Below are 16,977 nucleotides of genomic sequence, written 5' to 3'. Positions count from 1 at the left end.
ATTTACCTCTAAAATTATATAAAATGAGTATTTTTTAAATGAAAATTTAGAAATCAAATTAAACACAAAAAAGGAGAGTTATATATGTGCTGGTATGGAAAGCTCTCCATCAAAATGAAAAACCACTGTATAGAATATGTCCCCACATAAAAGTTTAAGGAGTAAATTTTGCATATATTTCTCTATATGCAACATTTTCTAGAAGGAAACAAACTGATAATAGTGATTACCTTTGAAATAGTGGCTTGATGTAAACTTTTTGTTTTATAACTTTCGAAATGCTTTAGATTTCTTTTACCATATATATTTATTACTTTTTAAAAAGCAATTTGTTATTGGAAAAATACAGATCCAATGAGTAAAATTTATGACAAAATGAATTATCTGCTCTGTTGATGAGTTTAATTTTCTTAGCAGAGGATAATTCTATGGGTTCCTGATGTGAATACACATACCCACACACTATGAAAACCATGGGAGCTATTTTTAATGCCAAGTGAGATTTACATTCTTGTATGTGTCTCTACAAACTACAAATCTAATATAGTTAAAATGTCACCAGAACTGATAGAGCAATTCTGTCGCAATAGGTTATATTCAAAGAAGTCAGTTTTATAGTTACTTTTCTAACCAGAGGTCCATGTATAAACTTTATCCATCAATAGTGAGTTTTTATTTTATCTGCCACAGAGATACCGCTTATTCAACGGCTGCTGGTGGACGACCAGGTGCTACCAAAGTTATGGTGGTTGTAACTGATGGTGAATCCCATGATGGGTCAAAGTTGAAAGCTGTGATTGATCAATGTAACAAAGACAATATACTGAGGTTTGGCATAGCAGTAAGTGGCTTTTCTTTTTACTGGTCTTTCAGTTCATAGGGAAATATTCCTTTAAGACTATACTTTCTTATTGCCTGCTCATAGCTTCATATAAAAGAATATTTTTACTCTACCTCAGCATCTTGCTGATTTTCGGTCATGCCAACCAAAAGGATATGGAAGTGTTGCTTATTTTACTTCTCTGAAAGGCCTATTGTGTTAAAAAAAAAAACAGTCTAGAAAATATTAACAGGAAAATTAAAGTACTGCATTGATGGCCCTCTCCTCTCTCCTCTGTTTCCAAGGTTCTTGGGTACTTAAACAGAAACGCCCTGGATACTAAAAATTTAATAAAGGAAATTAAAGCTATTGCCAGTATTCCAACAGAAAGACACTTCTTCAATGTCTCTGATGAAGCAGATCTACTAGAAAAGGCTGGGACAATAGGAGAACAAATTTTCAGCATTGAAGGTAAAAGAACTCCTTCTCAGAATTTTCTTTCAAACACTTTTTTCAAGGATACAAACTTACCAGCATATAAGGGGAACAGAAGGGATAATTGGGGGATTGGGACTAACATATACACAGTACTGTCCATAAAATAGATAATAAAGACCTACTGTATAACACAGGGAACTCTACTCAATACTCTGTAATGGCCTATATGGGAAAAGAATCTACAAAAGAGTACATATATGTATAATTAAATCACTTTGCTGTATAGCAGAAACTAACATGACATTATAATCAACTATACTCCAATAAAAATTTAAAAAATAAAAAAAAAGTAACATGTTCTTAAAAACCTTAAAAAATTCTTTATTACCAAACACTCTTTTAATTAATTGGCTTCCCTTGTGGCTCAGCTGGTAAAGAATCCGCCTGCAATACGAGAGACCTGGGTTCAATCCCTTGGAGAAGGGAAAGGCTAGTCCAGTATTTGGGCCTGGAGAATTCCATGGACTATATAGTCCGTGGGGTCGCAAAGAGTCAGACACAACTGAGCAACTTTCACTTAACATATACCTTATCCAAAGAGAACTCATAAGTAGCATCAATAAGGAAAATAAAGAATGATGACTACATAGCTTATAAAAGATGAAATACAAATGGTCAGTCAACAAAAGAAAATATTCCCAATTTTAGTAATTATTTTAAAATTTAAATTAAATCAATGTTTCTTTGTGCCTAAAAGACAACAAAGATTAGTAATGTTTAATCTTGGGGAGATTATGGGGAAGTACAGAAGCTCATACACTATTGAGAAGATTATAAATTGTATAACCTTTGGGAGCAGCAATGTAGTACCGTCTATTATAATCATAAATAGTTTTACCTTTTTATGCTGCTTCCATAATTTACACTGAAATTCTTAAAATTTGTTTGCAGTAAATATGTATACTTTTTAGGTTAGAAAAATACAGTGAAGATTTTTAATAGTTCAGATTTTGAGGAAACATTTACCAGATATATAATAATTTACTTCTGTGGCTTGGGAGGTCTAGTCACTGTAGAAATATCATATGTTTAAGACCTCACTGTAAGGAGGACTAAAAAACAATTCCCAGTTGGTAAAAAGTCCCATGTGACCCAAATCCTAGTTCCTGATGGTTAACCCAAATAACTCTCAGCAATGAAGTGAATGTTTTATTGAGCACTTGCTATGATCAAAGGGATTGCATAGATTAAGTATTAATCCTTATAGTCAAATCTTTATCTCCTGATAGATTAAGTATTAATCCCTATAGTCAAATCTTTTTCTCCTGATTATCCATTGGAAGCATCTATCCAAACATTTTTATTCTTCACTACATTAATGTGACAGTCCGCAAACTTTTTTCTTTTTGTGAAGATTAGTGAGAGGTAAGCACTTTGGCTGCTCTATATGGAAAAAGAGTTCTAAATGAGTCTCACGGTGCTAGTGTCAGAGGTAAGCACATATGTAGAACTTGGACCAAACCTCTACATTGGTAAAATTCCTCCTCAATCTTGAATCCTGGTTCCTGAAGCCAAATCCAAGTATCTCTCAACACAGTCTTCACCACAGATCAATTGCCTGGCTCCTCCAACTATGTCTGAGATATATGTGCATTTATTAGTACCAATATTTAAAAGCTAAAAATTCAGTTAGGTCTTTAGCAAGTAACAATCATTTTTAAAAAGAAAAGATAATCATGTCAGTTTTCATCTTACCTCATCCTCTATGTTGAGTGTTTCTTGACATCAGGAATTTCATAGTATACCAATACATACATGAATGCACAATCAAGATTAATGCCAACTTCAGACTACCTGGGAAGCATTGTGGATTTCTGCATCTGTTAGGACACTTCCCTAGAGGTTCCTCCCTCCCAGCTCTGTATTTTTGAGTGGACATCAGAATCGTGTGTGTGTGTGTGTGTGTGTGGGCACGTGTGTTTGAAAATTTGATTTAAAATCGGTAACAGTGATATAATTTTTGAAATTGCTATTTCCCAGGTACAGTTCAAGGAGGAGACAACTTCCAAATGGAAATGTCACAAGTGGGATTCAGCGCGGAATACTCTCCTCAAAATGTGTGTATATCAGATAACTTCCAGCCATGCTTCCATTTGCCTTGACACTTCTGGACCCAGTAGCCTTGTCCTGAAATAGGAAAAACAGCCATCTAGTGATCAGCAGTTCTCACTCCTAGTCACGGTCGTTTAGTTTCTTTGTGCTGCTGGTTTATCATCTAAAAAACAGAGGTTAATAATGCCTTCCCTCCCCTATTTTACAGGGATTTTTTTTAATGGAAAAAAATGATAATATACAAGAAAGCCTTTGAGTGCTCCAGGGGACAGGCAGTATATTAACTCAAGGTATTATTATTGTAGGAATTTTCTTTATATCAATCAACTGCTGGAAAAGTTTGTTTAAAACACAAACTCTTATCATCACTGTCATGGTTGAATTCTGAGTTATTTGAATATCTGTTTTTTAACAGCAGAGACAGAAAAATAGTTGAAAAAGTAAGGAGTTAGAGAAAGAGTGAGATGGGACATCTTAGCTCAGGGAAGTCCATTCTTTCTCAGAGACATCCATCTCACAGGTCTCGGATTCTAATCCTACTCAGGATATGAGTGCAGCAGTAAAGAGGCCAAGAGACAGGTGACCTGGGAAATACTCAGGGAACAGGATTTGACTGGCTGAATAAAGGCCCAGGATCGGGTGTGTTTTTTTGGTAGAATAAAAGGTGCTAACATTCTCTGGATCATCAATCGTTAAGAGATGCTCCTAAAAGTTATGGGTCTTTCCCTCAGAAAAAATGTCAGTGGACCTACACAAAGAATTTTTCACACAATTTCCTGAAATTTTGTATAGTTCCTGAAGCTCCTTCCTGTACCCAGATTTCAGAGTCCAGGATTTATGATAATCATTCACATAATTTCATGGTCTGTTATCTTCAGAATGGGACACATTATTTCCCTATTTTTTTAATGGCTTGTATTTTTCATTCCAAAATCATACCTTGAAAACCATAATGGAGAAGAATATGGAAAATAATGTCTATATAATGAGATCACTTTGTTGTACAGCAGAAATTAATATGATGTTGTAAGTCAACTATACTTCAAGAAAATAAATTTTAAACAATAACAGCAAAACCCCAAAATTGTATCTCTGATATTTTCTAAGATCAAAAACTTGTAAATAAGGACTTCCCTGGTGGTCCAGTGGCTAAGAATACTCTTTGCGATGCAGAGGACTTGAGTTCAGTCCCTAATCAGGGAACTAAGATCTCACTTGCCCTGGAGCAACTAAGCCCACCCACCACATCTAGAGAGCCCGAGTGCCACAACTAGAGAGTGTTTGCAGCATCGAAAGATCTAGCCACAACTAGACCTAACAGCCAAAGTAAAATAATTAACTAATTAGTTAATTGGTTGATTAATTTTTTAAAAAAATTTAAAATAAGTCCCATCCTGACCATCTGCTTCCTGCGATGACTTATAGCCTTGAATATTCAGATTGGGTTTTGAGCCAATGCCGAGTGACCTGTCCTCTTTCACTGGTGCTGACCAATGGCTGTTTTTCTTTCCATAGATGAAATATCATATCTTCATTTGCTTTCTGTAGCTGTGCCATTCTCAAATAGATGGGATAGGAGAGAGAGGAATGTTTGAGAAGGAGTTTAGAAGAAAGAGGAAAGGGACTTCTCTGGTGGTCCAGTGGTTAAGAATTCGCCTTCCGATGTAAGGGATGTGGGTTCAATCCCTGGTTGAGGAACTAAGACCACACATGCCACAGGGCAGCTAAGCTTGTGTACCACAACTAGCGAGGACCACACACTGCAATGAAGACCCAGCACAGCCAAAAAATACCTAAAGTAAAATGTTTAAAAGAAGAAAGAGGAAGGAAGCTGAAGATAAGTCAGGTCAGAAGAGGGCTACCACATGGGTCTGGGGGAACAGTGCCCACCTCTCTTCCTCTGGCAGCATCACTTCCTGTTTCTTGAGCATGTCTCATAGCCCAAGCTCTTCTTAGGAACACGTTAGGCCAGAGGCTCCCTTCTAACTCCTTTCTAAAGGCTTGCAACTGTTCAGCATTTGCAGATGTGCCCCTTTGCATGGAAATTGGAAGATGGCTATGTGCCCCTCCTGTACTGTGGTACAGATTTATCTTTAAAATGTGTTGTACTAAACAAAGCCTAAAGTAATACAGCTCATGGGAAGCCTTCTTTTCCAGCACAAAATGTATCAAAACAATTTGGAGATATATCAACATACAATCTGTTGAAAAACCAAAAATCAGCTGAGTGAATCTGAAGATCTACTTGGCTTTATTCAATGATTCATGGGATTCTCTTGTAACTCAGTCGGTTAAGAGTCTGCCTGCAGTGTTGGAGACCTAGGTTTGATCCCTAGGTTGGGAAGATCCCCGGAGAAGGAATTGGCAACCCACTCCAGTATTCTTGCTTGGAGAATCCCATGGACAAAGGAGCCTGGCAGGCCACAGTCCATGGGGCTGTAAGAGACATACATGACTTAGCTACTAAACCACCAGATTGATTCATGAATTGGGCAGCATTTCATTAAGCAAACAGAAAGATGCTCTAAGGAGCTGTAGAAAATGGAAGGCTTTTATGGGCAGAAGGGGAAATGGTCAGACTGTTTCAGGCATAGTCACCTTCACATAGGGGACAGAAGGGGTCTCCCAGGTGATTACCTCACTAGTGCTGACCAGGGAATTGCAAAGTGACCATTTGAGACGACCTTCCTGGGAGAGGTTGAAGTTGCAGTTAGGTTACGTATGGTCTAGGTTTGATGATGTAGACTTGGCACAGGGGATTCCATTTTTGACCTGTTGTCTCTCTTTTCTAAGCAGTTCATGTATACTTTGCTTACTTTGCTTCATCTTAGTTTTTTTTTTTTTCTTTAAATTTAGACCATTTGTTTCAACGTTTTGCCCACCTGACACTCTTATGCCTTACAGGTGATTTGTTTAAAGGCTTCTCATTTTTCAATTATTGTAGAATATTCTGATGCTGGGTGCAGTAGGAGCTTATGACTGGAGTGGGACTGTGGTCCAGAAGACACCTCATGGACATTTGATCTTTTCTAAACAAGTGTTTGAACAAATTCTGCAAGACAGAAATCACAGTTCATATTTAGGTAAGACCTACCAGCACTTGGCTCAGCACATTTAAGTTGCTTCCTTTAAACTAGTCTCTTGTTGGATTTCAGGATCAGTTCAGCAAAACACTTGAGCTGTCATCTAATTACACATATTTCAGCTGCCTCTGCCAGTCAGGCCTTAGCCCATAACTACTTAATGAAACACTGCATGTTTGACTCGTTAATCTCTTCTGGTTGTTCCAGCAGTTGTTAATCCTGGGACATGACTGTGTTTCTCCAAAATAGAAATAGTACCTAAAAGTCAATACCGTAAGTGGTAGTTTTACATCAATTTGGAGTCTCCAATGTGTCTGTTTGTTTAATAGGTAGTCACCAATTTTGAGCACCTCCTATGGGACAGTCCCTGAGTTGGCTAGTCTGTCTACATAATATTTAAATACTTCCAACTATCCTTTGAAGGGATTACTACTATCCTCATTTTACCTTTCCAAAGAGGTTAATTACTTGCTCAAAGATACAAAACTTAACAAGTAGTGAGTCCAAACTTTGAACCAGAGACTGACTCCAAAGCCTATGTTCTTCCCACTGTGCAAATTTCCACCTTTTAAATTCATTTAGTTATTCATTCTCAAATATTTGTTGAGTTCATAAGGAGCTGATGAGAACAATGCAGAATCTAGGGTCAGCTTTATGGGGACATGTTCCACCTCCACAGGGCAGAGTTTCTGGCCAAAGGGCACAAGCAATTCGCCTTAGAAAAAGCAGGAGGATGCGACCTTCATGTTATACTCAGGAGCACGAGCAGCTGTGCATCACACTAACAAAAGGGCCCTCTGATCATCTCTGCTAGCTTCACAGGCTTATCTGGCCAAGATATTCAACAGCACCTACTCTGTAACCCCTTCTCTCCTAGGTTACTCTGTGGCTTCAATTTCTACTGGGAACAGTGTCCACTTTGTTGCTGGTGCTCCTCGAGCAAATTATACTGGCCAGATAGTGCTCTACAGTGTTAATGAGAATGGCAATGTCACAGTTATTCAGTCTCACAGAGGTGACCAGGTAAATTCCGTTGTTTAAGCAGGTGCAATTAATTTCATGGACAACCGAGGCTTGTGGGAAGGGAGGAGTAGTAGAAATGGAAACTAACATTTATTGAGTGCCTACCCTGTAGCTGCCTCTGTGATTTGTGTTTACTTGAATATTCCTTAAATATTCACAATACTGAGATCTACCATCCCCTTTTGACTAGCTGCTGAGAGTTTAACTACCTTTCTAAGGCTACATAGCTTTCATGGGGTTGAGTTGTCATTAAAGTCCAATGATGACAGACACCTAACCACTGCTTTGTAGGCAAGCTCCAACAAGGAACCAAGGATCTGGAGAAGAAACAAATAGATAAAGGGAGCAATGGAGCATTAGACTGAGCTACAACATCTAGGCCTGTACAGGTGTCCTGTGGCTCTGACATTTCTAAATGTCAAAAATTTTGACATTTCTAAAAGTAAAGCAGCCCTTTTCTCTGTCACTTTCTTCTGATGTGTGGCAGTTTGGTCGTGAGGACCAGTGATGCCTCCCAGTCAAGGTCCACGAGAACAAAAGCCATAGAGCCTATTTTCTTGCTAAGTAGTTTTGACTCCTGAGCTTAGCACATATTTGAAATGCACATCACTGTACTCCAATGACCAACAGAAAATCTTCTTCCTTAAATCAGAGAAACTGACTATCCACAGATTTCCCTTCTCTAATATTAAATCTGATTCACTGTCTCTATGGATTTTCCTGGAGGAAGAAGATCTGAGTCTTTGACTTCCTTGACCACAAGTCCACTGTGGTCATACATTCTCCTCCTCTTTAGTATTTTAAAGTTTATGGTCTTCCCTGGTGGCTCACACGGTAAAGAATCCTCCTGCAATGCGGGAGATCTGGGTTCGATCCTTGGGTCAGGAAAATCCCCTGGAGAAGGGAATGGCAACCCACTCCAGTATTCTTGCCTGGAGAATCCCATGGACAGACAAGTCTGATGGGCTACAGTCCATGGGGTTGGACAATATTGAGTGACTAACACTTTCACTTTCTATTATGTTTTATCACAGAAGCCCTGTTATTTGTTCAACCTCCCTCTTCCCTGCCTGCCTTTGTTTACAACACCTCATAAAGCTTCTAAGTGTTCCTTAAGTGTGGTCTTTTACCCACCAGCATCAGAAATACCTGGAGTGCTTGCTTAAAATACTGTTTTCTTGATTGACCTATAGACAATGCATCAGAATCTCTGGAAATGGCTCTTGGGAATCTGTATTTTACAGGTGCTTTTTTGGTGATTTTTGTGCACCCTAAGTGCTAAGAAGCAAGTGTTAGATTGTGACACAAACAGAGAGAAGGGGGATGTTATCTGTCTTTATGTTCCTAGCACCTTACAGGCAACAGATGCTCAATTTTTGTTTGTTGACTGAGTAAATAAAAATTTAGTGTAATACTAAGAGTAGAAGAACCCTAATGTTGATATGCTTTATTCCTGCAGATTGGCTCCTATTTTGGTAGTGTGCTGTGTGCAGTCGATGTGAATAAGGACGCGATTACAGATGTGCTCTTGGTAGGTGCGCCAATGTACATGAATGACCTAAAGAAAGAGGAAGGAAGAGTCTACCTGTTTACTATCACAAAGGTAAAAAAAAATTATTAAACTGATTTCATTTCATTTGCTTTAGTATTGATAAATAAAAGTGAATCTGCATTTTTGCAGATTAAAGACTTTATTATTAAATAAAAGTATGGTTTATATTTCATTTTGAGGATGTCACCATTGTTATAGTTTTAAAAATCACATTGAAAAGCATAACCTGGAACTTAAGGTATAGTGTCCTACCATCTTCCACAAGAGGTCTTTGAATATATATTTTCTTTACAAATAAAGTTATTATAAATGCATGTTGTTTTTTGAAATACATACACACACATGCATATACATCTGTGTGTTTCCCAAATATCTCATTCAATTATTCTTCTTTGCTATAAAGATATAACAATAACAGGGCAAAGCTACTTTATTGACATTTTACAATGGTAAGGACAAATTGTACAGGGCACTTTAGAAATAGCCATATATTCCTGTGTGCTTTCTACATTAGTTTGTCAGAAAATTCCATTGCTTGGTGTAACATTTAGGTATATATCCAAGTCTTGGAAATTCCAGTTCTTACACATAGAACTGAGCATATTCTAACATGGAAAAGCCTAGTTTTACCAACTTATAGACTGAACTAAATCCATGCACATAATTATAGTGAACTTAGTGAAACCTGAAAAGAAAACCAAAATTAAAGGCACAGATTGACATAGAAAATTAGATGGCTAGATAAGGAAAGGATGGAAAAAGAGAAGCTGATTATTAATGTAGTAAATGTTATATTTAACTCTTGTGATATTTCATCCTACTTTATTTAAATTAATATAACAGCCCTTAAACAGAAGCAATTAAAACAATTTTAAAGCTTATAAAGTGTAATTAAGTATTTAATAAGGGAAGAGCATATCTACTAGTTTGAAAATTTAACAAATCCCCAGCTTCTTAAATGTTTCTTGCTAGTCAGATATTCTGAATATTATTAATTGCTAAAGGTGAAATGATCTTTTAGTATTTTACCAGACTCAGTCAGTAATAAATTAACTTTCATAAGATTATTATAGAGGAGAAAGAACCAAAACAGACTCAGTTTCATGGTTGAAGAACATTGCTTTCTTATGAAGTCATGAAATATTTCCATTCTTGACTTCAAAATCTGCAAAAAAAAGAAAAAGCCCACAATTGTATCTTTTACAGGAAAATGTCTTTTCTTTGGCAGAAACATTCAGTGTTTTATATGATGGAATATTAACAATCTCATCTTTCACTTCCTATACCATTATAATTATGCCACTGTTGTTCAATAACCTTTAAGTAAAGAACTATATTAAGATATTGTGTTTTATTTGTTTCTACCTTAATTTTATTGAAGAGATTAGTAGACTTTTACCACAAATTTTTTAAATCAAAAATTTTGGAAACAGATGAGTGAAGATCCTAAGATTAAGGGGAAAAAAGACAAAGAAATGGACACTCTTATGTAGGTTGTACAGGCAACCTACAGAAAAGAATTGCTTCTTTTCACCTTGGTTTATGAGCAGATAGCCTATGACCTTAGTTTCAGTATGGCACAGTGATTCATTTGTACATAGGTAGGTAGATAGACAGAGAAGGCAATGGCACCCGACTCCAATACTCTTGCCTGGAAAATCCCAAGGACCGGGGAGCCTGGTGGGCTTCCATCTATGGGGTCGCACAGAGTCGGACACGACTGAAGCCACTTAGCAGCAGCAGCAGCAGCAGGTAGATAGATGGATAGATAGATTTTTTTTTTCGGATTCTTTTCCTTTTTAGGTAGCTAAAAACTATTGAATATAATTCCTTGTGCCATACAGTAGGTCCTTGGTTATCTATTTATATCTATATTTATACTACTATAAATATATAGTAGTATATATTTGTTAATGTAAGGTTGGCTTTAATTGTCCCCTTTTTCCCTCTTTGCCAAGGGCATTTTGAATTGGCACCAATTTCTGGAAGGCCCCAAGGGTCTTGAAAATGCTCGATTTGGTTCAGCAATTGCAGCTCTTTCAGACATCAACATGGATGGCTTTAATGACGTGATTGTTGGTTCACCTTTGGAAAATCAGAACTCTGGAGCTGTGTACATCTACAATGGTCATGAGGGCATGATTCGCTTGAGGTATTCTCAGGTAATCCATAGCTTTATGGTGATATGTGTACATGTGAGTATCATTAAGTTAGAGCTAGAGAGTATCATGTGGATCATCCAATCCATCCCTCTTAATTTATAACCTAATTCACTTATTCATCAGATCTGCTGTGCGTGAAGCTCTGTCTAGGCTCTGGGAATACTGTAAAGAACAGGATGGTCAAAACTGTGCTTTGTATGGGTCTTTCATTCTTGTGAAGGAGACAGGGGGAAAGAAGATAAGAAAAATATTCCAGAAAGTACTAAATAAGGAATTTAAAAAAAAAACTAGAGAATAAATTTTCAGGGCTAGGAGGTATCAAATATTTGAGTGAGTGACCAAGAAAGCCTCACTCAGAAGCAGCTTTTGAGTAAAGATCTGAACGAAATGAGCTAGGAGAGGAGTCAGGACCCAAACCTGCATCAGTTCCTTCTCCAGTTCACTGATCTCTCACTGCTTTGTGCTGGCTTGTTATTTTATGTGAGAGATTCATGCTGTTTTCTTTGATGAAAATGTGGCTGCAAGAATAATAATCAGATTGGATGAGCTATGAAAAATCAATGGAGTTCTGTGGAGAATAAAACAATCTGAGAAATGGCCATAGAAAGAATATACCAGGGCAATGTAGATGCTGCCTTTTTTCTGTTTCAGTTGTCATGAGCTATAATTTCATCTCAAACTTGTCTTTTAGAAAATCTTGGGGTCCGACAGAGCCTTTAGTAGCCACCTCCAGTACTTTGGGAGATCCCTGGATGGCTATGGAGATTTAAATGGGGATTCCATCACCGACGTGTCCGTGGGGGCCTTTGGACAGGTCGTTCAGCTCTGGTGAGTCTTTGAGAGCCAGACACAAACTAGTTAACAAACACATGGCCTGCTAAGTAGAGCAGATTGCTTTGCTAGTATTGTGAAAATGTCACAGGCATTATATAACAGTCTAAGACATTTGTATGTCATAGTTTGCATAGAGGAAGGAGTATGTTTTTCCTGGTGGGGAAAAAAAAAAAAATGCTTGCTTAACATTAGAACCAAGTCTCTCTTCTCTATAAAATGAGGAGGAAAAGTGTATTGAAAAGCTAAAGCTCTTGAAATGGTATTAAGGATATTTCTGATTATTTTTTTATTACCTCAACTTGTAGAAAAGAATTCTCATGAGAATGCTCTAAAAATACTGAATACCAAGGCCACACAAGTGAAGTACAACTTCTCCTGTGGTTAAAAGGTATCTTTTAAAATTATTAGTCATAAACAAGAAGCCATTATTTAGGTTTAGCTGACCTCTCATTGACCTCAGGAGGAGTTGAAGAGCAGGGGGGAACAATAAGGGATTCTAGAGCCAAGGAGCAAGGCAAAAATAAATATATTGGGCTGGTGAAGAAATGCAACCAGAAAGAAACTGAGAATTCTCTCAGGAGTCTCTAAATAAATAGAGTTCAGTTATCCATTCATGTCTGTTGAAAAATATGTTTTAAATGTCCAAGTATGTGAAGAACAGAAAGAAATTAGGTAGTGAGTAAATCACACTGAGTTCAATGAAACTATTTACAGTATCTCACTTGTGCTTTTAAAGGATGAAGTGCATTGTTTTCTGTGCATCATTTTTCTCTCAGTGCACGACAGGCAGGTTGTTAGTTTCTCCACCAGGGATTGAACCTGTGCCCCTTGAAGTGGAAGCACAGAGCCTTAACCACTGGACCACCAGAGAAGTTCCTTAGTGCAGAGGTCCCCAACCACCAGTCCAAGTTAGAAACCGGGCCACATAGCAGGAGGTGAGCAGATGAGGCTTCATCTGCCGCTCCATCACGGGTGTGAACCATCTCCCTCCCCTCTGCAGTCCATGAAAAAATTGCTTTCCACGAAACCAGTTCCTGCTGCCAAAAAAGTTGGGGCTCACTGCTTTAGTGCATCATTTTAATGAAATCTTCATGTGGAAGAAATAAAACTCAAATGTAATATTCAAGGCTTTGAAAAAAAGAAAATATATTTACTGAATAAAATCAGTTTAGAGTAACATTAGAAAAATACAAGGTATGATGACATAATTATGTGGCTTCTTTGGAACAGTTTTGTAAGAAATCATACCTTTCAGTGAACTTCACCCTGTAGCCACTTTGGTAGACCTCAGACATGCTAGGCCATATACTTCCTATACTGTGATGTTCCCTTTTAAGATAGCTCATGATGGCCAAACTTTTTTCTTTGAAGGTGGGTTTGATTCATCTAAAAAGTCAAGACACAAGAACTCAAATCCACATTTCAAGGAGACCAGTTAAGTTAGGTTATAAAGCATCTGCCTGCAATGTGGGAGACCTGGGTTCGATCCCTGGGTCGGGAAGATCCCTGGAGAAGGAAATGGCAACCCACTCCAGTACTCTTGCCTGGAGAATCCCATGGATAGAGGAGCCTGGTGGGCTACAGTCCACGGGGTCACAAAGAGTCGGACACAACTGAGCAACTTCACTGTCTGTCTGTCTGTCAAGCTAGGTTAATGCTGTTTTGTGGTCACATTCCTACAAGGTGCTGACTAGTTTTTCTGGGTAGCTTCCTGAGAATAATTTTTTTAAACATTGGTCTTTCAGGTCACAGAGCATTGCTGATGTATCTGTAGATGCTTCATTCACACCAAAAAAAATCACTTTGCTCAACAAAAATGCTGAGATAAAACTTAAACTCTGCTTCAGTGCTAAGTTTAGACCTACTAATCAAAACAATCAAGTGGGTGAGTAAACCTGAAATAATCTGCACAAGAGATGGGTTTGCTTATAGAGTTTCACTTCTGATGTAAACTATGCTTGGGATATGGAAACCAAAAGAAATAAGGGTCTTGCAGACACTTGAATTGCCACATATTTGAGGTGCCTGAGAATGGTTGATTATGTGTGGATGGTGTTTTAGACTGTCCTCTGTCATCCTTAGAAGGTCACATTCTGCTGCAGAAAGTCATGAAGTCAGTGACATAATTATAGCCTCTTCCAGTCTATTCTTTAAGTTTCTCTTACCCATAACTTCCTAATGGAAAACCATGGGCACATGCAAATTACACTGAACCCGAGTCCGTATTAGATGAGTCCACTGTGAGTTGGCTATACCATAATATAGGTACAGTGTGTTCAGTATGAGGATCAAATACTTCTATTCTTGAAAATTTAAGAAGCATGAAATAATGAAAGAGAAAGTATAAAACAATGTGTAATTTGTGCCCAGTGTTTTATATTTTCTAAATAATCCATTATGTGAACTGAAAACTTCAGATGTAAAGGCAGAGGAACTAGAGGTCAAATTGCCAACATCCATTGCATCATAGAGAAAGCAAGGGAATTCCGGAAAAGCATCTACTTCTGCTTCATTGACTACACTGAAGCCTTTGACTGTGGATCACAACAAACTGTGGAAAATTCTTAAAGAGATGGGAATACCAGACCACCTTACTTGCTTCCTGCAAAACCTGTACACAGGTCAAGAAGTAACAGTTAGAACCTTACATGGAACAACTCACTGGTTCAAAATTGGGAAAGGAGTATGTCAAGGCTGTATATTGTCACCCTGCTTATTTAACTTCTATGTAGAGTACATCATGTGAAAGGCCAAGCTGGATGAATCACAAGCTGGAATCAAGATTGCCAGGAGAAATATCAACAACCTCAGATATGCAAATAATACCACTTTAATGGCAGAAAACAAAGAAGAACCTAAAGAGCCTCTTAACGAAGGTGAAAAAGGAGAGTGAAAAAGCTGGCTTGAAATTCAACATTTAAACAATGAAGATCATGGCATCTGGCCCCATCACTTCATGGCAATTAGAAGGGGAAAAAGTGGAAACAGTGGCAGATTTTATTTTCTTGGGCTCCAAAATCACTGCAGATGGTGACTACAGTCATGAAATTAAAAGATGCCTGCTCCTTGGAAGAAAAGCTATGACCAACCTAGACAGCATATTAAAAAGCAGACATGTCACTTTGCCAACAAAGATCCATATAGTCAAAGCTATGGTTTTTCCAGTAGTCATGTATGGATGTGAGAGTTGGACCATAATGAAGTCTGAGCACCAAAGAATTGATGCTTTTGAACTGTAGTGCTAAAGAAGACTTTTGAGAGTCCCTTGGACAGCAAGGAGATAAAACCAGTGAATCCTAAAGGAAATCAACCCTGAATACTCATTGGAAGCACTGATGCTGAAGCCCCAGTACTTTGGCCACCTGATGCAAAGAGCTGACTCATTGGAAAAGACCCTGATGCTGGGAAGGATTGAAGGCAGGAGGAGAGAGGGATGACAGAGGATGAGATGGTTGGATGGCATAACCAACTCAGTGGACATGAGTTTGAGCAATCTCAGGGAGATAGTGAAGGATAGAGAAACCTGGTGTGCTGCAGTCCATGAGGTTGCAAAGAGTTGGGCATGACTTAGTCACTGAACAATAACAACAAATAATCCAGTGAAGTGAGGGAAAGTGAAACATGACCTATTGGCAGGAGAGAGTAAGGAAGACTGTGGGCAGTCTTTCTCTGGATTGGTCCAGGTTATCTTTGGCAGCCTGGCTGAGGTCCTACATGTCCCTTAAGTCTTTCTAACCACTGCATCTCACCTCCATCTCTCCTGCTCCAATTATCTCAGTTCCTTCAATATGCAGCCATTGATTTTTAGCACTTAATCCAATATTACCTTCTTTCATTTGCTTCTGTTTCATGGGTCCACATCCTTTCCATCAGATTTTTTTAAATTGAAGTGTAATTGAATTACAATGTTATGTTACTTACTGTTGTACAGCATAGTGACTCAGTTATGCATATATATCCTCTCCATCATATTTTGGCTCTAATTTTCTGAAACCTGTAGTTCCTTGTTATTCAGTCATTCAGTTGTGTCTGAGTGTTTATGACCCCATGGACTGCAGCACACCAGGCTTCCCTGTTCTTCACCAACTCCCGGAGCTTGCTCAAACTCGTGTCCATTGAGTCGATGATGCCATCCAACCATCTCGCCCTCTGTTGTCCCCTTCTCCTGCCTTCAATCTTTCCCAGCATCAAAGTCTTCCCTAATAAGTCAGCTCTTTGCTTCAGGTAGCTAAAGTATTGGAGTTTCAACTTCAGCATCAGTCCTTTCAATGAACATTCAGGGTTGATTTCAGTTAGGGTTGACTATAGCTATTTTATTAGGTGGCGAACAAATTAACTTAAAGGGTAAAAATATAGAGGCACGTTGTCATGATTTATAGAAGAAATAAGAAGGCTAGGAACACAAAGTTAGATTCACATCTTGGCACACCTTCCATATTTCCTGTTTTTCATATTCACCTGGCATTTTTCCTTTCAAGTGTTCAGACACTGACCCAGCTCTGAGTAGCACATTTCGCACACCTGCCTTTTAGCACATCCATCTGAGTAGCCATGAGAGTTGAGTCAGAAACCATTACTGTCTAAACATGAAATGGCTAGATGGAATGTACAGCATGGTGATTTTTGTTAATAATACTGTATCGTATACAGTTACGAAGAGACTAGATTTTAAAGGTTCTCACCACACACAAAAAATTGTAACTTTTTGAAGTGATGGGTAAGTTAACTCACCTTATTGTGGTAATTATTTTGCAATGTATAAAATCACTATGTTGTATGCTTTAAACTTACACAGTGTTATATGTCGATGATATCTTAATGAAGCTGGAGGACTAAAACATTAAATATAAAAAGTTAATTCGGAAAATCTATTAGTTGGCAGAAATGACTGGTAGGTAACCTCTCCTGGCCCTGAAGCATGGGTTTGTCTCAAACATCTTCCTCCTAGTTTTT

At 38.1% G+C, this 16,977-nt stretch overlaps 1 protein-coding gene across 2 annotated transcripts in view; it reads left to right on the top strand.

Moving 5' to 3' along the window:
• Nucleotides 1-16,977, top strand: part of ITGA2 (integrin subunit alpha 2) — a 108,125-nt gene that overhangs the window by 63,768 nt on the left and 27,380 nt on the right. For both annotated transcript variants that reach the window (XM_025270532.2, XR_003104951.2), the window contains exons 8-16: nucleotides 691-841; nucleotides 1,126-1,291; nucleotides 3,299-3,375; nucleotides 6,315-6,453; nucleotides 7,331-7,476; nucleotides 8,936-9,079; nucleotides 10,987-11,190; nucleotides 11,882-12,018; nucleotides 13,770-13,909. In XM_025270532.2, coding sequence (XP_025126317.1) covers nucleotides 691-841; nucleotides 1,126-1,291; nucleotides 3,299-3,375; nucleotides 6,315-6,453; nucleotides 7,331-7,476; nucleotides 8,936-9,079; nucleotides 10,987-11,190; nucleotides 11,882-12,018; nucleotides 13,770-13,909 — 1,304 coding nt within the window. The remainder of the gene's footprint in view (nucleotides 1-690; nucleotides 842-1,125; nucleotides 1,292-3,298; nucleotides 3,376-6,314; nucleotides 6,454-7,330; nucleotides 7,477-8,935; nucleotides 9,080-10,986; nucleotides 11,191-11,881; nucleotides 12,019-13,769; nucleotides 13,910-16,977) is intronic.

The sequence above is a fragment of the Bubalus bubalis genome, chromosome 19 (assembly GCF_019923935.1).
Source record: "Bubalus bubalis isolate 160015118507 breed Murrah chromosome 19, NDDB_SH_1, whole genome shotgun sequence".
Lineage (NCBI taxonomy): Eukaryota > Metazoa > Chordata > Mammalia > Artiodactyla > Bovidae > Bubalus > Bubalus bubalis.
This window is presented reverse-complemented; position numbering and strand designations above follow the sequence as displayed.